This window comes from Sander lucioperca, chromosome 14 (assembly GCF_008315115.2).
Source record: "Sander lucioperca isolate FBNREF2018 chromosome 14, SLUC_FBN_1.2, whole genome shotgun sequence".
NCBI classification, from domain to species: Eukaryota; Metazoa; Chordata; class Actinopteri; order Perciformes; family Percidae; genus Sander; species Sander lucioperca.
In genome coordinates, this window is record NC_050186.1 from 27,469,310 (window position 1) to 27,492,276 (window position 22,967).

The 22,967-nt window shown below is 42.0% G+C and overlaps 2 protein-coding genes across 4 annotated transcripts in view; both read left to right on the top strand.

Annotated features, from left to right (window-relative positions):
• Nucleotides 1-5,683, top strand: part of vldlr (very low density lipoprotein receptor) — a 58,668-nt gene extending 52,985 nt beyond the window's left edge. Inside the window, exons 17-20 of one of the 3 annotated variants that reach the window (XM_031277500.2) lie at nucleotides 925-984; nucleotides 3,381-3,455; nucleotides 4,108-4,277; nucleotides 4,929-5,683. In XM_031277500.2, the coding sequence (XP_031133360.1) occupies nucleotides 925-984; nucleotides 3,381-3,455; nucleotides 4,108-4,277; nucleotides 4,929-4,961 (338 nt within the window). In that variant the 3' untranslated portion in view covers nucleotides 4,962-5,683. The remainder of the gene's footprint in view (nucleotides 1-924; nucleotides 985-3,380; nucleotides 3,456-4,107; nucleotides 4,278-4,928) is intronic. The other 2 variants (XM_031277502.2, XM_031277501.2) reach the window with 2 other exon arrangements.
• A 1,937-nt stretch (nucleotides 5,684-7,620) lies between these two features.
• kcnv2a (potassium channel, subfamily V, member 2a) lies at nucleotides 7,621-21,407 on the top strand. Its single transcript, XM_031277466.2, has 10 exons — nucleotides 7,621-7,710; nucleotides 8,961-9,138; nucleotides 9,500-9,637; nucleotides 11,701-11,879; nucleotides 11,990-12,161; nucleotides 14,736-14,927; nucleotides 15,905-16,159; nucleotides 16,265-16,381; nucleotides 17,381-17,506; nucleotides 21,091-21,407. Exons 2-10 carry the CDS (start codon nucleotides 9,001-9,003, stop codon nucleotides 21,367-21,369), a joined length of 1,596 nt encoding a protein of 531 aa, XP_031133326.2. The 5' UTR covers nucleotides 7,621-7,710; nucleotides 8,961-9,000; the 3' UTR covers nucleotides 21,370-21,407.
• The last annotated feature ends 1,560 nt before the right edge of the window (nucleotides 21,408-22,967 follow it).

Consider the following 22,967-nt stretch of genomic DNA (forward strand, 5'->3'; position numbering starts at 1 on the left):
TACTGTGTATGTAAAAAAAAAACAATTTAAAGCACTTTGTGGCTCCACAGGACCTGGTGAAGTCTGATAAATTGCCTCAAGTGATGTCCCTGAACTGTTAGTTAACCGTTGTTAAGTTATGAGTTAAATTATTGCTTCTGCTGCATCATTTTGATCTTTTTTTTTTTTTTTTTCCTCAAAACAGTCCAGTGTGCGTCCGACAATGTTATAGGAGTGCAATGACGCACAATAGTGTCCTGTAGGTGAAGGCTTTGGAAACTGTTTTAGTCCGAGTTAGACTGTGCTTACTGTTTTGTTTGGCAGGAGGTACTTACCTGTAGCAGTAAGCATTTTCAACTCCTACGCAGGAGACCTAACGGCCCTTGGATTTAACAGTAAACACAGCCTCACTCCGCTGCCTCTGCTAATCAACGCTGCATTGATTCGCCTGAAAGGATTTTATTGTTGCTGCAGCCGTCTGTCCTGGTTGTACAGAAACTGATAGAGGCGATGTGATCAATACAGTTTACTGTGCGATGTGGCTTTTAAACGTTTTGAGTTGTTTCGGGATGTCGTTCTCTTGTCCAGCTTTTGTGTACATCTGGCTTGATTTTTAACTGTGAGGAACTGTAAGGATTGTCTTCATGTCAATCTGTAACGCTGCTGCTGCTGTTTGTGTATGTTGCCAATGGTGTCAATGAGTGTTTGTTTGTTTGTTTGTTTGTTTGTTTGTTTGTTTTGTCTTGTCTCTTGGCTTAGTTATTGCTTCTTTCCAACTATACAAAATGGATCCTGCTTTCATCAAGCGTTTATTTACTAGTTTAGTCTCCTGAGATCTGGTCTATTTTCAAAGAAGGCCTACTTCCGTGTGTGCAGTTTAAAAATGGGACAACTTCTGTAGCCTGTTGTTTTCATAAGGATGACTCTTGGTCCTCTCTGTGACAGAACATTCTACCAAAGGTCCCTCAAAGGATGATGGAAAAGCCTTGATACAGCCACCCCCAGGTAAAACCATCAGCTGTTGCCTGCGCCACTGCCATCTCTGCTGACTCTCTAAAGCATGTTGGGCTTTGTTCAAAAATGAAATAACATTTACCGTTTTCCTCCCTTACTGTGGATTCAGGAGGTGCTTTTCCATTTTAATTGTTAAACTGGACATCTGGCTTTTGTTTTTGGCTGCAGCCTTAGTTGCGGTTTATTTGGCTTTTGCTTTGCCACATGTGTTCTTTAATCATTCCTCTTTCCTTTTTAAATCTACTGCCTAAATTAAACTGTAAAATCACTTGTGTCCACGGTGCCTTATCGAGATTTTTTTTGTCCAACGTATCTTTAATGATGGCTTCTGGCTGTGCTTTGGTGTTGGTTGATGGTTCCATTCAGATGTTATAGGCCTTGGTGCACTTCTGATAAGTAGCCTGAAGTTTTCAATCGGTAATTCTATTCTAGCTGTTCTCTGGTCTATTATTTAGGCAACAAATGGCGCCACTAAACATTATACTTCCTGATTTCATCGCTCAAAGAATGATGGGAGCTGTAGTAGCCGGATTGTTTGCAGAGGCTACAGTTTCTCCCGTTTTTGTTTTTTTTGTGGTGGGGTTTTGAGATTTAATTTCTTAAAAACTTACTTTCTACATGTTTCTCATTGGATTTAATCACAATTCATGTTTTAATGTTTCCAAAGATCAAATGAACACAGGCTGTGCGCTGTGATCGCAGTATAGTTCTGTATTCTATATTGTGAATCCAGTACATTTCAGGTCTTTTTTGCTTTTATCACACCTGTTGAGCTACTGAGGTGAGACCAGAATCTAAACATGAGGGCTGATACCACATTTTCATTAATGATTGATTTTGTGCATGGTATTTAGTTTAGTTGGGCCTAAACCATGTATGTGCTTTGCGTCTGTCTTAGGTCATATTTCTGGCTCTACTTCAGCTGCATGTTGATTAACCTCTGACTCACAAGGTCTCACTAAATGTGATTAGTACACGTATGCTAGAATGAAGTGTTTGCTCCTTCACTTTGTCCTAATCCTCTGAAAAATGCAGTTGGTGAAGGAGTTCCACAGGGACTCTAATCAGCAACCCAAGGAGCACAGACAAAGTTTGCTGATGGGATCTTGTTTGTGTCCGATTATAGCACTTGTTCTCATGACTTTTATTCAGTTAGTTGGACCCTCGGTTTTGTGTTGATACCAGAATGTTGGTAAAAGCGGTCTGCTCACTTCTCCCCACACATGGAACGCTGTAGAGGATGCATCTCCACAGGGTGTTGACCATTTTGTGTTTTGATCTTTAGTTACTTTAGGATGAGCTGATGAGGAAAGGTTATCTGCATATCAAACCACAGTTTAGCATCCAACTCTGTGCTGGCAGATGTTTGTCTGCAAGCGCAGCCCAGGAGCAGCACCTAGTGGTAGCAACAAGAAAGTGTCCCAAATCACCAAAACCATTCTGGATCAGTGAGGTCCACTATGGCTCTAGTTAAAGGAAAGTGTGATAGTTGTATTACTGTGAGACTTGCTGATGCCAAGTCTGTGAACTCGGCAAAGAACATCAGGGGTCTCGGTGTAGAATGTATGGTGTATTTGTACAGTTAATTGTTGACATCGTTTGGCCAGCTCCTCTGTCTCGATCCTTTTCTTGGCTGAGAGGCATGTCGATTACATCGCCAAGCCTTTTGGCAGCAGAGCAGACTGACTGGCAGCAAGAATACGACTTAACAAACCGTTTTTTTGTCCTGAAGTCTCTGCTGCTGATTTCAGCCAAGCTGTTTGTCAGTCATGTCACTCACTCGTCGCTGACACCAAAACCCTGCAGCCTGCTGCATGAACACCCTGAGACTTGATGATGATGCTGTCTCAGACACACACAGTGCTGTACCAAAGTTTAAGTTTGGAGCCAATGTCAAATTCACAACTTCAATATCCTGGCAGGATGTAAAAATGAGTTTAGATCAGATTTACAGCAGCTGACATTTTCCCAGAATGAAACCATTCAGTGTTTGTACCCAGTGTTTGCTCTCTTTTTTTTGTCAATCATTTTAACACCGTTTGTTGGCATTTTAGTTTGAATCAGTTTAGATAGCTTGCGATCATTGTGGCCCTTTCCCCCCCCAGTATACCTCAATAGAGACGTCCCTTGCCTTGAGGCATTTTAGATCCACACTTCGTAGTAATGCTCCAGCACCCAAACCAGTCATCTTCTTGACCCGCCCAACCCCACTCTCCTCCCTGGCCTCCATGCCTCTCAGGCCCGTCCCAGGACCATATGCCAGTCAAACTTGTGACTAAACCTTCTTCCCTTTTTTAACATGTTGAAATACGTGTGCATTCTCAAACTAAACAAGTACATGTGTGTTGGGTTTAAAGTGTTGACCTGTGGTTTGGTTTGTTTTTCAGAAGCCATGAGCACATCCATCCAGGTGAACTCCACAGCCAGAGGGTCTGCTGCTGCCTGGGCCATACTTCCTGTCTGTACGTATCACTCACTCACTCACAGATCCATCGGCCATGGCTTTGTTACCTCAAATAAGTAATATCTGTCTAAAGTTCATCATACTATATGTGCATTCAATAGACTTAAGTTTGCTTTAAACAGTTATTTGTGTCCTTGAAAATAGGGTTGAGTGGGAATTCTCGCTAAAATCTTCCTTTCACTGGAAAAATATCTTTAGGAACCCAGGGTTTTAAGAGTATCTGTGTGTGCCTGTCATATATTCCGAACACCACTATCACATACAGTAAATGTTGTAGTTGTACTAACGTCCAAGCTTGAAATAATATAACTGGATCCACGGTTTCTTTTAGTTATATGTAATGCTAAAATGGCAGTTAAGCTGTGACAATATTTTTTGAGCAAGTATGAATGAAGCAAGAATGTAAAACAAAAAACAGGGTGACTAAACTTAGGGAATAAATTAATTTAAGGAAATGATTTGTAATTCAAGGGCAGAAACTATGAATTTTAGGCAAGGATTTTTTATTTTATTTTTAAAGGTTACCCCCAAGATATTTAATGGGCTGCATAGAAACTCACACAAGTACACCTCAATACATGTGTGGGAACTACAGCCCCTCTGCCCTGATACTGGATAATCTGACGGTTTGTGTCCCCCCCCCCGCTCAGTGCTGCTGGCGATGGCGGCGGCTGGCGGCTACCTGATGTGGAGAAACTGGCAGCTGAGGAACCAGAAGAGCATGAACTTTGACAACCCCGTCTACCTGAAGACCACAGAGGAAGACCTCAACATCGACATCACCCGGCACGGCGCCAACGTGGGTCACACCTACCCTGCGGTGAGTAAACAACCAAACCGCCTCTGAGCATGGAGCATCATGGGTAAGAATGGTCGGCGAACGACCTCAGAGGCTGGCTGTACTCATCCCAAAGCGCATCTCCCATCAATAATTCTCAGTAGAGAATATGTGAACTGGAATGCACAAAGTGCTACACATGGCACCTTTAGAGCCCTCTTAAACGATAAAAGGATAAAAAAACAATCTGGTGCTGTAGAGTTTGAGCAGCCATGCAGTTTAAATTAATTTCATCCTGACACGGGATGGAGACTGAATGTCAATGAGCTCTCCTCTGACCCTGACCTTGTGGCCTTTGGTAATCCCTGGTGCATTGCGGGCCGTCCCCAGAGCCCATCTCTCTGTACACAGATTAAAGAGATTAACCTAAACCCGGCCAGAGGACACCCACCACTGCCGTTAAACCCCCAGCTGCAGCAAACACAACGCAAAGAACGCATTTTTTTATGTCCCTTTTTGTTTGCATGTGTAACAAAGGAGATGCAACGCGTTGATAAATGAACGTTGGCGGCGTTGGTAGCTGTGTTTTCACGTTGGACGGAGCCAGGCTAGCGGTTTCTCCCTGCCTCCAGTCTTCACTCAACTCAAAATAAAAGCTCTTTCTCTCCTCCCCCTCCCTCTCTCTGTCTCCAGATTTCGATAGTGAGCACAGATGACGATTTATGATTGCCGGAGTGTTGCTTGGCGCCACGTTGTTCCCATGCCGACGGTTGTCCGTAGCAGCAGCCCTTACAGTACGACCACATGCCTTCTGAAGTGCATTATGTCATTACCTTTTTAGAGAGGATGACTTGAGGAAATGTTATTATGTGAATACTACAATGAATTGTGTGTCCATAACGGTTTTCACTTGGTACGTCCAAAGTGTTCAGGATTTCTTTTCCATTTGGTCCTTATTATTTTCGGACCACAGCTTTTTGTCTTTTTTGCCCCGCCCCTCTAAAGGAGTCCGCCATCTTTTCACAAGAGGAAAGAAACGCAGCGAATTTCCTCAATTTGATCACCTCTTACTGGGCTTTCTGTGTTCAAACTGACAAGAGGACAGCGTACGTTTCTCTCCAAACGGATCGACTCTGCTGGACAGGATTTAAAACTGGATCTGAGTGACGTGCTAAAGACAGCGTGAGAGACTACTTTTCAGATTATTATTCAGAGTACAGAGGGGTCAAGGGTCATCAGGAAGTGAGGCGTTCATCGGCAAAATATAAACCAAACTTTGTCTTGCCTCCTCTGATCCCACAGGCTCAGATGTGTTAATATTTATGTACGATCATGTTTTGGGCAGCAATATCTAAGATGAAATTTTTTTTATTTGCTTATTTCATTTTGTTTTCTTTGCAATGGTACCTTCTGGAGTGCATTCTTACAAGCATTTTTTTTTCAGCCAGTGCATTATTATTATTGTCGTTATTGTTGTTGTTGTTGTTATAATTATTATTATTATTATTATTATTATTATTATTATTATTATTATAATATTGCTGTGTAAGGATAGTTATGGTGACAGCATTTGTAAACATTGTATATATTTACCCATCAGCCCTCAGACATGACTGTCAATCAGGACTCTCTTCAATGCACTTTGATCAAATGTTCCTCGTGTAAATAAGATTGTATACATTTGACTTGAAATACATTTTTGCTATTGTTGGGCATCGTACCAGGGTTAAAGATCAGAAGTATTTAACAAGAAAGAAAAGCTGAAAACGGGAAGTAAAACGCAACTCAATTTGGTAAAACTATTTTGTATGTTTGTGTGCTGTTGCTGTGAACTTTTTCTAGCCTTGTACAGTGAGGGGATACTATTACAACTAAAGCTCTGTATCTGTGAAGAAACTGATTGGACCACTTGAGAAATAAAACCTAGTCCACAACGTTGTTCAAAACACAGCGTCCTGTCTTTTCTAGAATGCATGCGAGGATCCACTATGAACAGGGGTGTCTACATACTAGAACATGTAGCTTTAGTCTGGGACTGTTGTCATGGTCTAAGGCCCCTTGGTTCCAATGAAGAGAAGTCTTAAATGTACAGAATCAGCGATATTTAGACAATAGTAATTCCAACTTCAACATGACAATGCTCTCATAGGTGAAGTACACAGGTTCTTTACTTAATAAAAAGGGAACCAATACAGCAATCTAAAATTACAAGTAAAAGTCCTACATTTCAAAGTAAAAGTACAGAAATATTATCCGCAAAATGTACATGAAGTATAAAAGCAAATATTTTACTGTTGTAGCCCGTCAACGTGGACCTACTTTGATCTATTTTGTATATGGTTAGATCTTGATATAGATGTATACAGTATGTAGATAAAGGTATGCGTGTGTATTTTTATTGCATGTTGTATTCTTGGTTCTTGATGTAAAGCGTTTTGGATGCCTGCTGGTTGCTGTAAAGTGCTATATGAATAAATGTTGACTGATTTATATAATTGTGACATCACAACTGCACAAAAGTCCTGACGGCTCGTTTTTAAAGGCACAGTTTCTGAATATGGGTTATGAGCCTTCAGATCACAGTATTTATATAGCACCTAAATCTGCTTTTTAATCAAGACTGTTTACAATATGGAGTCTTAAGTTGTAAAGAAGTGTGATTGAGGATCAGAGACTGGCAAGGACGAGTCGGAGGAAAAATTCAACCAATTCAAACAAGATGCACCCCGCTTCTCAAGGATCTGTTTCAGAGAGCAGGATAGAGCAAGACATGAAACAAAAGCCACTGTCGGGTATCAAACTCATGTAGCTAATACAGCTGAAACCTCCTCTGAATCTGCAGGGAAAAAAATCCCTGCTCCTGACTCGTCACGGTCATGGTCGGGTCAGTCAGCTGAAGGATGAACAGGAGTGTTTGTGAAGTGGGTTGAGACGGTAGGAGAGCTGGTAAGTCGTTTTTATTTGGAACGAGTTGGGCTCCATCAGTTCATTATCCCAGTTTAACTGCAGCAAGGATTAATCTCCACTTATCTGAATGCTTGAGTTATCATTGGGACATATACGTCAAACACGCACTTGGATTAAGACAGACGTCAGATGTGTGGGTCTAAGTTACATAGAAAGAGGACTGCAGCAGTCTGCCTCATTTCCATTTAAAAAATGCTTTTAACAGCAATAAAAGCAAGATTGAACCACTTGATGTCACATTTAACCAAAATAAATGCAGCTATATACCCCAGTCTTTAATAATTGTTATATGTAAAATGCATACATTTCACGGGAAGTGCCTTGCTGGCTTTCCAGTATTGTTTTACATACACAAACAAAGCCAGAAGTTACCTAACCGTAAACTGATAATCCGCCTATCTGCCCTCCATTCAGGACTTATACTCCTCCAGAGTCAGGGAACAGGCAGGACCTACACTTCAGACCCATCACACCCTGGACACAACCTGTTTCAGCTTCTCTCCTGAAGGTAGATGCCACAGAACGCTCCGACACAGGAACAGTTTCTTCCCACAGGCTGTCACTAGTGTCAGGATCAATGTGTTCAATAACCCTGTAACACCATGCAGCCACCATTCAGTAAATCATATATTTAATAGTGTTAAACACATCATTTCAACATGTAAACTCCATATCACCTACCTCGGATACAGGCAACCTGTTACATTACTAACATAATATTCCAGCACCATTAGCACTTCTGCATTTCCCCATTGTCTTGCTGTTTACAATCCTCATAGAGCCGTTTGTTTACAGTACGTGTACGTATGTGTATGCACATGCATGTGTGTATGTATAAAAAAGTGTGTGTGTATATACACTTTTATATTAGAGCGGTCAGTCTTCCTCTATTAAAAAAACAAATTTCATTTGAATGGTATTATATAGTATTATAGTGTATATGTATTTGAGAGCATGAACCTTTCCAGTATTTTCTTTTTTTTAAATCAACATATTAGGTTTTTTGAACATAAAGGAAATTTTAAAAAAAAATACACACATGACAGCAATCACAAATACTGCATGAGATAATAATGCATTAAAATAGAAATAATAAAAGAGCAGCATGGTATACATGCGTAACGTGATACAACATAGGACCTTACATGGACATGTCTTTTAGGACCTTTCCAGTATTTGTTAGTGGCACTAAACCAAAGGAGTTCTAACGTTGAATAACCAAAAGTAAAATGGGAGCACACACACAGATATTCAGGACAAAGTGGACTAATCTCAATTTCACCAATTTATTGTGGCCATATCAAACAAACAGTCATTACCTGTTAAGGCATGCTGACATTAGTATTTAGCTTAAAGCACCATTCTGCCAGTACAGACTCTCTACCATGGCTGTAGACTCTTAGTATTGTTCCTTTATTTCATGACCTGTCTGGGATGTGATGCAGGAAAAAACATTATCAAACATAATTTTGATATATTAGACATTGCTTGCAACTATGTTGTTCAGTCCGGAACCGAGAGAGAGAGAGAGAGAGAGAGAGATGAATGAAATGAAAAGAGGATAACGGTATTTAAAACTTTAAGCACCCAGATCATCTCAGTCAGCTGCATTAAAGGACGAGAGTCACTTTCTACGTCGTGTGTGTGAGAGAGTGAGTGAGAGAGATGAAGGTCAAGGCACGTGCAAGATTCCAGCTGTTCCAGTGTGTTGTTGAGATGTAGGTGGTGTTAGTGCTGCCAGCATGTCTCTATTTGCAGGTTAACTGATTTTTGGTTCAAATACGCATACACCAGGACCATGCTGACCCACCTCAGAGCCCGTAGCAGGAGTTTGTTCCCCAGCTACAAGATCGGCAGCTGGACCGAAGCCGTCCAAGAACCGGCCGACTATCTGGACTTTACGAACACCTTTGTCAAGCCATGGAACTCGATGCAGGTCAGACACTTTATTAACTCATACTTTTATGTTGTTTCTTTTCATTTGTTCTAGTCTTTCTCTAAATTCCTCTGCTCTTCACTAGACAGAATTTTGTTTTCTGATCTGAGAGGGGAAAATCACGTCCCTTTGTCAAGTTAAAATTGACTAAAAGAGACCAACAGAGCATCTCAGACAGAGAGTGATACAGGTGTAGAAGCCATGGGCAGTATTAGAAAAAAGTGTTTTTTGAATATTAAAGCATGTAAACATGTTCTAGTAGAAACACAAAATACAAGTATGAACCTGAATTAGCATAATGGGTCACCTTAAAAATGCTCAATTCATCATCAACATAAAAATTTTTGTGTTATTATTGAAGGATCTGAGCAGAGACATCTATGATATTTATGCTGAGTATGAAATTGAGGAGGATGAAGATCGACTCCCGGTGTCTCCTTCCCACCTGCTGCTCTCTCCAACCAAACACTTTACTCTCAACATCAACGTTGGAGGAACGGTAACTTTACTCATCTCTACCATGAACATACTGCTTAATTAGATATGTTGAAAACCAGACTGATACCACCTTTTATTGTAGTCTATATCCACAACATTCCACTTCCGAGATTGCTCCGGTGCCGACAGAAATTCCGCCGGATTATACTCTTTTCGGGCCGGATGGCCATCGCCTTCCGCTTACTTTGTGTTGCTGTTCTAAACTCTGGTGGATTTCTGAGGACTATGGTTAACTGCTCCTCAGATCTCTGCAGGGTAAATCCAGACAGCTAGCTAGACTATCTGTCCAATCTGAGTTTTCTGTTGCATGACATTGTCCCCATAGAGAAATTTGTCGATAAACATTTTAAAAGCGTTCTAGTGTGTTCACTCTCAAAATGGTTAAATTTTTTGGTTTACCTTATACTACAGTGCCTGACAAAAGTCTTGTCGCTTATCTAAGTTGTAGGAACAACAAATAATAACTTGACTTGTAGTTGATCAATTGGAATCAGAAATGGTTTATATGAAAGGCAAAGGCTTCTGGATTATGCTTATTATACCAAAATAAAGTTTTGTATCATTCATTGAGTTTTATCATTGAATTAGGACAGAAAGGTCAGATTTGGCTTGGACAAAAGTCTTGTCGCATACAAAAATACAGTAATGTACGGTAGAAATTATACTTTATTGTGAATACACAAACATGCTACAATAACATCAGAGCATACGTAAAGTCATGGTGCCTTGGGAAAAAGAAAATGAGCTTGGAGGACTACATCCATACGTCTCGGCAATGACTCAAATAACGTATTGATGAAGTCATCTGGAATAGCAAAGAAAGCAGTCTTGCAGGACTCCCAGAGTTCATCAAGATTCGTTGGTTTCATCTTCCAAGCCTCCTCCTTTATCTTACCCCAGACATGCTCAATAATGTTCATGTCTGGTGACTGGGCTGGCCAATCCTGGAGCACCTTGACCTTCTTCGCTTTCAGGAACTTTGATGTGGAGGCTGAAGTATGACAAGGAGCGCCATCCTGCTGAAGAATTTGCCCTCTCTTGTGGTTTGGAATGTAATGGGCAGCAATAATTTGTTGATACTTCAGGCTGTTGATGTTGCCATCCACTCTGCAGATCTCTCGCACACCCCCATACTGCATGTAACCCCAAACCATGATTTTTCCTCCACCAAACTTGACTGTTTTCTGGGTGAATCTTCTGCAGTATTTGCAGCAATTGGGATGCAGTTCAATGGATGATTCATCAGAAAAATCAACCTTCTGCCACTTTTCCACTGTCCATCCTTTCACCAAGCTGTGGGCCTTTGCAAATGCAACACACTTTTTTAGTTGTCTTCTGTTTAATGCGGGTTTGTGAGCACTAATTCGGCCACGGAGACCACTGCGTGAGAGAATTCGACAAACTGTTATAGATACAGGGGTTTCTGGTGGCCAGCCCAGAAAAAGGGCTGGCTCTGGACTGTCGAAGCAACAAACGGTCCTCTCGAACAGTTGTCTTACGGGGTCTGCCTGACCTGGACTTGTCATGAACTTCACCAGTTTCTTCAAATCTTTTTCTTATCCTCTCCACTTGACGTTTGGATACATTGAAGATGTCTGCGACCTCAGCAGCAGACTTGGTCTTCAGGCTCTTGATGATCAGCACTTTGGTCTGTGGTTGAATCTTTGGCATATTGTGAGAGGTCAGGTTGCACTTCACATGAAGGTCTGGTGTGCTGGAGTTCTTTTTATACACACCCAGGAATGTGTTAATTACAGTATTTGTCACAGGTGAAACTCTAATCTGTGATTGGTTGAATCATATAAAGACACGACAAGACTTTTGTCCAAGCCAAATCTGACCTTTCTGTCCTAATTCAATGATAAAACTCAATGAATGATACAAAACTTTATTTTGGTATAATAAGCATAATCCAGAAGCCTTTGCCTTTCATATAAACCATTTCTGATTCCAATTGATCAAGTCAAGTTATTATTTGTTGTTCCTACAACTTAGATAAGCGACAAGACTTTTGTCAGGCACTATATATTTAACTTTCTTGTCTTCTGTTTTCCTCTTCCCCAGGTGTACCACTTGCCCTATAGGTTAGCTGCCAGGTATCCGAAGACAAGGATCGGCCAGTTGGCCACGTACACAGACCACAGGAGGAAGATGGATCTCTGTGACGACTACATCGTCCAGAGCAACGAGTTCTTCTTCGATCGGGACCCTAAAGTCTTCCATAACATCTTCAACTTCTACAGGTTACATAAACATACATTGCAAAACGAAAGAAGAAATGAGATTCCCTCTTCTTTATGACTTCTTGAAATAATTCCGGACCCCTTCCTCCTATCTCTGTCCTCTCCATCAGAACTGGAGTGTTGTGCATTAAAGACGAGCTGTGTCCCCACAGCTTCCTAGAGGAGATAAACTACTGGGGCGTCAGAATCAAAAACAGCCAACGCTGCTGCCGCATCTCCTTTGAAGAGAGGCAGGACGAGCTGAACGAACAACTGAAAATACAGAAGCAGCTCATAGCAGAGGTGGGTTGGCAGTGTGTGTTCACATTGTTTTGTAAGGGACGTAGAGGAGCCTGTACCTGTACCTCTGGAGACTATCTGAAGATAGCCTGGTTCCAGATCTCTGAATCATTTGTTGACATGTCCACATTTGTCAGCAAAAACTCAAGTGGTGTTCTGGTGAATGGCTGTCTCCCAGGTGGAGAGCCTTTTTGTGAAGCAATAAAGTTTGTGACATTATCAGATAGTGACATCTTAAACTCAGCATTAGTTACAGTCAACGGTCTACTCACTGCTTTTTATCAGTGATCATGATACTAAACCATAGCTAAACCATAGATATGAAACTACAATAGAGCAAGGGTGACCAACCATGTGCAATGGAGGGCCAACAGTCTGCAGGTTTTCATTCCCACTGATGGCCAGATGTCAACTAATGCTAATCAGTGGGTGGAGTCCTTGGTTGAAAAGAAATCCTGCAGACTGGAATAGATAGTAATGTCAGTGGGACGGTCATGTCACAAAATGTAGTACATAAATGGTCCCCTAAGATGAATAGGAATAAATCATTTTGGTGATTGACTTTTTTATCTTTCCATTATTTATTCTATTATGTGTATCTACAATTTTCATCAGGTCCAAATGTAAGTTTTTCGACCACTTTGGTTTATGACCAAATACCATGGCCTTTTATAAATACCTGCAAAGCTAATGACATTCCCATCATCATCAGCTGTACTTTGTGTTAAATGCTAAAAAGCAAACGTAATGGCTAAAACTTTGAAACGTTGCATGCTGAAACACTTAACTAAGATGGTGAACATGGTAAACATACAGTACCTGCTAAGCATAAGCATGTTAGCATGTCATTGTGAGCAAGGTAGCATGCTAATTTTAGCATTTAGTTCAAAGCACCGCTGTGTCTTAGTACAGCCTCACAGAGCAGCTAGCATGGCTGTGGGCTCTAGTGTTGGTTTCTAAAAGATGTAGGTTATCATGTAGTATTGGCCAACACTGTTCTTTTAATACATCCATGTCAAACACAGGCTAACAAAGACATATGCTTGTTTGATATGCTTATTAGCTAGCTACATTAGCTAACATACACATCTAACAATCCTGCTCCTGTTCAAATGTATTTTTCCTCACATTATCACAACACATTTAGTTAAACGTGAGAGTGTTGCTGAGCAGGATTAAACAGCAGCTAATAAGTTAGCTAGTAGTGGTTCTTCTCAAGGGGGTCGCAAGATAATTTCTGGGGGGTTTTGTACCTGTGAGATTAAGTTAGTAATCTGCTGGCTGACCTACATTATAAACCACTGCTCCGCATCGCAATCTTAACAGATGGAGAGCAGAGAATAAGCTTTTCCTTGGCACAGATTTAGACAGACAGCCTGACAAGCTAGACCCACATCAAGATGTTGGGTCTGGGAACTCACAATAGAGCTCAACAGTCTCGCACCTCCTCTGAGAAACCTTGGGTTCCGGAAGTAAATTTCCCATTCATTTCTCTCATTGACGTCTGGGAAAATCCGTATATAAAGAGTTTTAAACCATGCCTTAGGCTAACCAGATGGGACGTGACTCATAAGCATACAACGTATCATTTCGAGTAAAAAAACGAACAGAAAATCCCCAAGAAGTCAAAGGTACAAGACTGATAGCACTACAACCAACCAGAGCAAAGCTAGTTGATAGATTAAACTTTTGCCGTATCTGGTCGGCAAAACTCCGAACACATCTTCCTTTTTTAAGAATGACTTCAGTGCCATTCTTTGTTCTTTTCTCAAAGAAAAGCTTAACTCCAAGTCTTCCAGAGTCACGGCCAAAAGCCGATTCAAAAGGCCACTGTTCGCCAGCAGCAGCAGCCATCTTCTTTGTTTTCAAGTAGCAGGGAATTCACGCGGAACCGTCGCAACTCTGCCGTCATTATGTTAAGCCCGCCCACCGACTCTATACACGATGTGATTGGCCTGACTAGAGTTTGGTTTTTCCAGCTCGCAAGGCAACGGAGAGTTGCTGGACGACCCTGCTGCCACTAGGGTGAGTCTAGATTTCTAGGCTATTAGACAGATGTTTCCGTCACAGAGGTCCCACTCTGATGCAGCTTGTTGTACCAATTTTTTCCCCCGTTGTGTTAGTTTTTACTTCTATTCAATTAAATGTTATTTATAATGTTAAATCACAACAGGAGTTATCTCAGGACACTTTACAGATAGAGTAGGTCTAGACCACACTCTATAATTTACAGAGATCCAACAATTTCCTACGAGCAATGAATTCAATTGGTTTTAGTTTGTTTTGCTCTGTCTTCATTTAAAATGAGAATTTTTTTATAAACCTTTAACTCTTATTCATTGCTTAAATACATACTTTTTTTTTACATAGACTACTGTATCATTTTACACTTAAAGTATTCTGTTTAGTTTTTGTGTTTTATCCTAAATAAAAGTTTACATATTTTAGAAAAAAAATCAATCCTTTCATTTCCATAGTTGTCCACTTTTTAAAATGTATTTTTTGTTGCCATGAACAATAATGTTTCTCCTGTTTCTGTTCTGTGACTGGGATGTATTTCTGCCCCGTGTCATCCAGCTGGAGAGGGAGGAGAACGAGGTGTTATTTGATGGCTTGGCCTTCGGGACGTCCCGAAAGATGATCTGGAACCTGATGGAGAAGCCGTTCTCCTCGGTCAGCGCTAAGCTGATGGGCGTCGCCTCCTCCATTTTCGTGCTGGTCTCGCTGGTCGCCATGACGCTAAACACCGTGGAGGAGATGCAATACAAGGTGTGTGTGTGTGTGTGTGTGTGTGTGTGTGTGAGTGAGAGTGTGTGTGTGTTCTACTATATTCGTGGGGTCCGGACAGCTTTGTGGGGCCAAAATGCTGGACCCCACAACTTTAAAGGGCTGTTTGAGGGTTAAGACTTGGTTTTAGGATTAGGGTTAGAATTAGGTTATGGTGAGGGTAAGGGTTAAGGTTAGGCATTTAGTGGTGATGGTTAAGGTTAGGGTAAGGAGCTAGGGAATGGATTATGTCAATGACGGGTCCCCACAAAGATAGTGAAACAAACCTTTGTGTGTGTGTGTGTGTGTGTGTGTGTGTGTGTGTGTGTGTCGGTGGGTGGGTGGATGGATGGATGGGTGGGTTGGTGTGTGAGTGTAGGTGTGCAGGTGTGATAGAAAATTGCAAAATTTCAGAACTGGTTCAGACCAGCTTTCACCCCTACCCTCACCCTCATACAGCCTTGTAGAAACTACATAAGGATGCTGCTCTCCCAAAACTATTTGTATTTTTCTCTCAGACTCTCCTGATGCACTGAACCTTCTTTGCGCAAAGAATAAATCAAAAAAAACTTTGTTGACTGAAGCCTTATTTTAGATCTCACCCTGTGTATTAGAATTTCCACATCACAGGGTAAGAGAGCAAATGCGATCGGAGCAGTACAGCATTAAATGCAAGCAAACTTACACGGGATTTATTTTTATTTTTAGAATGTCTGCTATATTCGTAGATTCATTTGCATTTGATATAACAAAGAAATCCAAAGCAAATGTGTAAAAACATAAAAGATTAAAAAAAGGAGAGAAGAAGACAACATAAACAGTCCCAGTTAAAATCTGGATATTCCAAATACAGTTAAGGACATCTCACTAATCATACCATAAATGTTAAAGAAAATAAACATTACAAGAAAGCAAGTAGTTCATTCAGCAAACAGTCCACTTTTTTTTTTTTTTATAATTCCTATTATTTTTTCTTCCAGACGCCGTCGGGCCAGCTCAGCGGCAAATTCTATGGCGAGTACGTTGAGACGTTCTGCATCACCTTCTTCACCCTGGAGTACCTGCTGCGCCTGGCGTCCACCCCCGACCTCAAGTGTTTTGGACGCAGCATGCTGAACACGGTCGACCTGGTGGCCATCCTGCCGCACTACCTGCAGATGGTGCTGGAGTGCTTCGAGGACCAGGACATGCACCTGCACTCGGGGGACATTGAGACCGTGGCGCGTGTCGGGAAGGTAAGAGAGGGGGCTGATGGGAGAGGTTAGCATGAGATGATTGGATTGGTTTTGTCTCACCCACATCCACTGTTTTTTTCTTCTGTGTTTTTGTCTTTTCTGTAGGTGGGTCAGGTTCTGAAGATCATGCGTCTGATGCGAATCTTCAGGATCTTGAAGCTGGCTCGTCACTCGACCGGCCTCAGAGCGTTCGGCTTCACACTGAGACAGTGCTACCAGCAGGTCTGACTAGAGCTGAAGATCTTTGCCCGAACCCGACGGGACCCGACGGTTTCGGTTCGGGTTCGGTCTTATTTTCTATCATTTTACACGGGCGCTCCGGGTTGCGCGGTAAATGAGCGGTCAGGTGCGTTCCGATTAGCGTGAAAATGGATGCTGAGGAGGTGAAACGGAGGATGGCCTCTGGAGGACTTATTTTTAGGGCTGTCAATCGATTAAAAAATGTAATCTAATTAATTACATACTCTGTGATTAATTAATCAAAATTAATCGCATACATAATTAACGGTGCCTGAACCGATACTTTTTAAGAAAGTAAAAAAAGAAAAGAAAAAAAAAGGGTACTAAACAACAGTCGGTGACATTAAAGAACGGCTTGTGTATTGCTAAGGCCATATGGTCAAAATTAAATGATTTAATAATAATGTATAACAATAACTTACTTCACTAGTAAATTGCTGTTGAACGACAAAAACAACCACCAGATGGGAAAAGGACATTTACAATAACTTCAAATGTACCACGAGGCTGTAGTTTAGCGTTTGGCGTTAGCCGTCAGCATTTTAACCGTGTTTAATCCAGCTACTAGCTAGCGGTAGGCTAGCGTTAGTTTAGTTTAGTGTCAGAATGTTGGCAGGTTTGTGGGTCCAATATTTAATTTCGTGACTATGGGTCAAAAGAATTGATAATAATCTGTGTTCACGTTCACTTCTCCAATTGGAATCAATTCACTCAGGACCTGCCGCTACTCTACTAATGAGGCGTAGCCGTGGAGAAACCCATGTGACACAGATACAGGAAACTACTCTGATTTAGGGCTTCTTGATTCTAAACCGTCTCTGGTTCAAGAAGTCACCAAATCTAGTAAGAATTAGATGAAATTTGTAGGAGGAGCGATGAAGAAAGTGTTTAAATGCCTGAAAAAACTGTGTGTATGGATAGATACTAATGAATCTAAGACGCCTCACAGTTCTACAAAATAGAATGTGTTTGTGTGTGCAGGTGGGCTGTTTACTGCTCTTCATCGGCATGGGCATCTTCGTGTTTTCAGCCATGGTGTACACTGTGGAGCATGACGTTTACAACACCAACTTCACCTCCATCCCACACGCATGGTGGTGGGCTGCTGTGAGTCAAACAAACTGTTATTAAACCTGCTTTCTGTCTGTTTTCTACCTGTTCTCTGCACCCATCACCTTCAGCCAGTGGGGTTTTCCAAAATACAGTATACTCAGTTTAGGAAACACACAGACAAGTAGCTGCGACGTGAGCAGCAACTTGTCTACTTGCTGTGTGTTCCTGGGGAGGCAGATCAGTGTTAAATCATCCCTGACTAACACCAATATCTGCCTTCAGATTTTTCTCAACATAAACATAACCCAAGGAGGTTACTTTCTGTTAATATTGAGATTTACTGCTGCAGCTAACGGGGGACCGGCACAGTACCGGGCAGATGTCAGGCTGTATGGTTCCATGATGTTACAGGACCACTGTATCTGCCTTGGGCCACCCCCAGACCCTTGGAAGAGGGACGACCAGTTGCAGGTCCAGACTGTTTCAGAATGGACTGAATAAGCATTGCAATATCGGCCCTTTGTGAAACCTATTTGGTCCAGGTAAATTACATGGGATATGACTGATTCTAATGTTGGCTAGTATCCTAAGATCACAATTAATCAGGCTGATAGGTCTGTAGCTTGAGGTGAGGTGTCCTTGCCGGCTTTAAGCATAATCAAAATAAGAACCTGAGATTTTAACTAGGGCTATCGCGATGTGACTAAGGGCCGAGCATAATGCGTTAATTTTTTTTAATCATATTAATCGCATGCCACCATTTATTTATTTATTTTCACTTCACTCTGCTTTGCGTCGTACCTAACAGGCTACTATTTTGCCGTACTTCCTCGTAACACATCCTGCTGCTGCAGGAATAGCAACGTGGATTTCGGTGCCTCATTCTGGTACCACTGATATGTCTGCACTTCTCTCTGATGCTCTGAAACAGACGTTACAGGCAACAGGAACATCGCTGCAGTTAACACTACACTCAACAGCAGCTAACGTTAGCCTACCGCTAGCTAGTAGCTGGATTAAACACAGTTACAATGCTGACAGCTAACGCTAAACAGTGTAAAGTGTGACTGTATTTCACTGTAGAGGATTCAAGCAGCTGCTGTTGTCGGAAAAACACTGACGGTGTGTTCAATGAAACTGGTAATTTACAGCCTCGTGGTGCATTCAAAGTTGTTGTTAAATGCCCTTTTCCCATCTGGTGCTTGTTTTTGTCATTCAACAGCTATTTACTAGTGAAATAAGTTATTGTTATAGTGATTACATTATTATTAAACATTTAATTTTGACGATATGGCCTTAGCAATAAACAAGCCATTCTTTAATGTCGCCAACTGTTTCTTTTTTTTAACTTTCTTAAAAAGTATCGGTTCAGGCACCGTTAAGGCACCGGTACCGTTTTAAAAGTACCGCTTTAGCACCGGTATCCAAACCAAACAATACCCAACCCTAATATTGACTAGATTCAAATGTGTGACTAGATTAAATAAATGATAAACAAATACAAATCTTAAAATCAAGTTCATAAAGTCATTTTCTTTGCATTCATTTGATTCCCAATCAAGATACACTGGTAAGAATTGCTTTCCATTGTTAATATGTACTTAAAAACTGTTCTGAAATGCAAAATAATAGAATTTTAATCATGTGATAAAACATGCGATTAATCGCGATTAACTATAGAAATTCAACGATTAATCGCGTTTAAGAAAATTTAATCGTTTGACAGCCCTTATTTTAACTTAAGGAGTCTGGGGGTGGCAGTAGCTCAGTCCATAGGGACTTGTCTTGTGTGCTGTTATTGGCTGAGGGTTACACACTAAGGCATAGATACCCGACCCGGTCCCGGACAGATATTTAGAAATGATGGTCGGGTTTGGGTCGGGCTCGGTCACATCAGCGCGATAAGGCATTTGTTGTAAAATGGTGCTGTGGCTCCTTTAAGAGAGCTCAGTGTGTGTGTAAAGTGGGCAGAAGAGAGATAGAGAAAGAGGAAGCAGACGTGTAGATGCGACCGGAGCAGAGTTGGTGGAATAAGTTTAAGTTTTGTACACAGTGTGTGCGGTGTCCGAGATAAACCCCAGACTGAAAGCCAAGTTCATTCATCTGCTCACCAGAAACGGGATTTTAACCCCGACGTTATATAACGTCGGCCCTGGAGGTAACGAGTCTCCCCTGGTTTTCTGATCACGGTCGGAATCGAAGCAAGCAGGAAAGGTTAACACATTGAACATTTAAAACTAAACAGCTTATTAACGTGCGCTTGTTCCCCCGTGTGCACTGATGCGCTCATCTGTTGACATTTCCGAATGCCTTCCTACAGTTGGCTTTCCACACAAACAAACGTACATGTGTCATTAGTATGAGAAAAAAAAACGAGATTTTAACTGTGTCGGGCTTGGGTCGGGCTCGGACATAAATATGATAATGCCTGACGGGCTCGGGCCGGGTTCGGTCACGGCTCTGTCGGGCTCGGGCCGGGTTCGGACGGAAAAATTCGGCCCGATCAGACCTCTATTACACACCCATGTGGGGCCCAAAGGTTCTTTGCTGACGCCCATAAACGTCCCGCACACAGGAAAACAAGAAGAAAGAAAATACAGGCAGAGAGCAGGGTCTTTGCAGATACAGACACCGCCACAGGATGGGTCAAGTGATGAGTCACTGGTGGTAACAGCAAGTACGGTATTAAAGGTCCCATGACATGGTGCTCTTTGGATGCTTTTATATAGACCTTAGTGGTCCCCTAATACTGTATCTGAAGTCTCTTTTATATAGACCTTAGTGGTCCCCTAATACTGTATCTGAAGTCTCTTTTATATAGACCTTAGTGGTCCCCTAATACTGTATCTGAAGTCTCTTTTATAGACCTTAGTGGTCCCCTAATACTGTATCTGAAGTCTCTTTATATAGACCTTAGTGGTCCCCTAATACTGTATCTGAAGTCTCTTTTATATAGACCTTAGTGGTCCCCTAATACTGTATCTGAAGTCTCTTTTATATAGGCCTTAGTGGTCCCCTAATACTGTATCTGAAGTCTCTTTCCCGACATTCAGCCTTGGTGCAGAATTACAGCCACTAGAGCCAGTCCCACAATGAGCTTTCCTTAGGATGTGCCATTTCTGTGTCTGTAGCTTTAAATGCTATTGAGGAGAGAGGGGGGGGCAAGGTGGAGGGTGGGGGGTGTGGCCTTGACCAACTGCCACTTTGCTCGTTTGAAAGCCGTGATGTCTCTCTCTCATGGGTGGGCCAAATTCTCTGGGCGGGGAAAGCAGAGAAAGGGGAGGTAACCTTCCTCCTTATGACCTCATAAGGAGCAGATTCCAGATCAGCCCATCTGAGCTTTCATTTTCTCAAAGGCAGAGCAGGATACCCAGGGCTCAGTTTACACCTATCGCCATTTCAAGCCACTGGGGGACCATAGGCAGGCTGGGGGAACTCATGTTAATGTTAATGTTAAATGTCATAAAGTGAAATTTGAGATGAACTGTGGTAACAAATACTTTGCATGTCCTTTGACTGAATCAGAATAGGATTTATATTTGATAGAGAGAAATGATCACATCGTCAACATCTCAAGTCTTTATATTTCGAATTTTGTGGTTTACTCTGTCTTCCTCGGTGTGTCTTTCCTCCTTCAGGTGAGTATTTCCACCGTGGGCTACGGCGACATGCTCCCTGAGACCAACCTGGGCCGTATCTTCGCCTTCGCCTGCATCTCCTTCGGCGTCATCCTCAACGGCATGCCCATCTCCATCCTCTACAACAAGTTCTCCGACTATTACACCAAGCTCAAGTCCCATGAGTACACCACTGTCACCAAGGCCCGCGGGAAGGTGCACTTCGCCAGGAGAGCGGCCAAGAAGTTGGCCGAGTGCTGCGAGGACGCCGCTCAGCCGAGGACATCCCGCCTGCAGTGAGCCGGGTTGTAGATCTCCAATTCTACAGTAAGATGTGAACCTGGCACATTCAGCAAAGACTATTTAAACCCTGTGGCAGAATGAGACTGTAGGAGACATGGAGGTTTGAACCAATTACCTGCTGAGAAATCTCAAACTGTCTAGACCTCAGTTAAGACACTTTTGAGATAAAAATGTAACTCTAAGGTCAGGACTGTATTTCTGCCGAAGAGAAATTTTAATATGCATCCTTTCATCTATCGGATCCATCCATCCTACATATCTGTGTATTGCCGTTAAGCCTATCTCAGCATGCACTGCATGGGGAAACACCCTCCGAATCAGTGGGGTGGGTTTGGAGTAGATTGGGGGTAGAGCTACAAAGATTCTGCAAATTCAGATTTCAGCTTCTGAAAGCTTTAGTGCGTAACTTTTTTATAATAATGAACAACCGTTACATTCAAGCCGTTGCCAAATGCTACAAAGCTAATGAAGACTATCAGCTCCACACAACTCTCTCTGTATTTCTCAGTATGGCTATGTTCAGAAGATTGTGGCGTCCGGCGATTTTCGCGTGCAGAAACTCAAGTGAAGATAATGACCTCTTCTGAAGAGTTCTTCCTGTTTTTTTAATCCTCCGTGTCCTCCTTGGTTACTAGCAACTGCGTGGAGGAGGGGTGGGGGTGAAGCGCTATCACGGAAGGCTTGTATCATGTGGACGCGGTGACAGTGTGGTTGTCATTACATAGAATTCCTCATGGGGGAGACAGAAACTACACACTATAGCTTTAATTATATATCTATGAACCGTTCCCCACTAGCCTGGTTGACACCAGACCCTTCTCAGTTGTAACTGAGAGTGGGTCTGGGGAAGGTTCATTCACAGCGTATTTCCCAAGGGGCGTCACCAACAGACACCGCTCAAATGCCTCTGGGCGCAATTGGATAGTCCTTCAACCAATCAGACCAACGATCCGGGTGACGTAGCAGCGACAGCGGCATCAACGTGTTGCTGCGCTTCGGTGGCCGTCATGTTGAATGTAAACAAAAAGCTGCTCGCCATCGCTGCGCCATCGTCATCGTGTAAAGCCCGCCTCAACGGTTGTGATTGGTGCCTCGATTTGGAAAATTTGGAAATGGGCTTGAATGGACTCTTGGCCAGACTGACTTGCAGAGCAAATCTCACATTTGCCGGAAGTTCGTCAGGGTTTTCCCAGGCTACAGAAACTACGCACTATAGCTTTAAATGAGAATATTTTCTAGTTTCTTCTCTCATCTGTGACAGTAAACTGAATATCTTTGAGTTGTGGACAAAACAAGACATTTGAGGACGTCGTCTTGACCAAACTAATCGATTAATTGAGAAAATAATCGACAGATTAATCGACTTTGAAAATAATCTAATGTTGGTACATTTTTTCTTTTTTAATTTATTTGCCAAAATGCTATCTTATACACTCTTTAATCTACATACTGTAGTTGTAGGCTAAAGCTGTCCGTGCCATCATAGTCACCGACCTCTACTCCTCTACATCCACTAGTCCATTAGTCTCTAAAGCTCACAAGTAATCCAGGTTTCAGGAGCAAACGCCACCGGAACTGAAATAAATCATAAATTG

Bases quoted from the DNA above. Each gene is read 5' to 3' on its own strand.
- kcnv2a (XM_031277466.2), top strand. From the start codon at position 9,001: ATGCTGACCCACCTCAGAGCCCGTAGCAGGAGTTTGTTCCCCAGCTAC. The intron at 16,160-16,264 runs GTAAGAGAGGGG...TCTTTTCTGTAG, and splicing joins CCGTGGCGCGTGTCGGGAAG to GTGGGTCAGGTTCTGAAGAT. The intron at 16,382-17,380 runs GTCTGACTAGAG...TTGTGTGTGCAG, and splicing joins TGAGACAGTGCTACCAGCAG to GTGGGCTGTTTACTGCTCTT.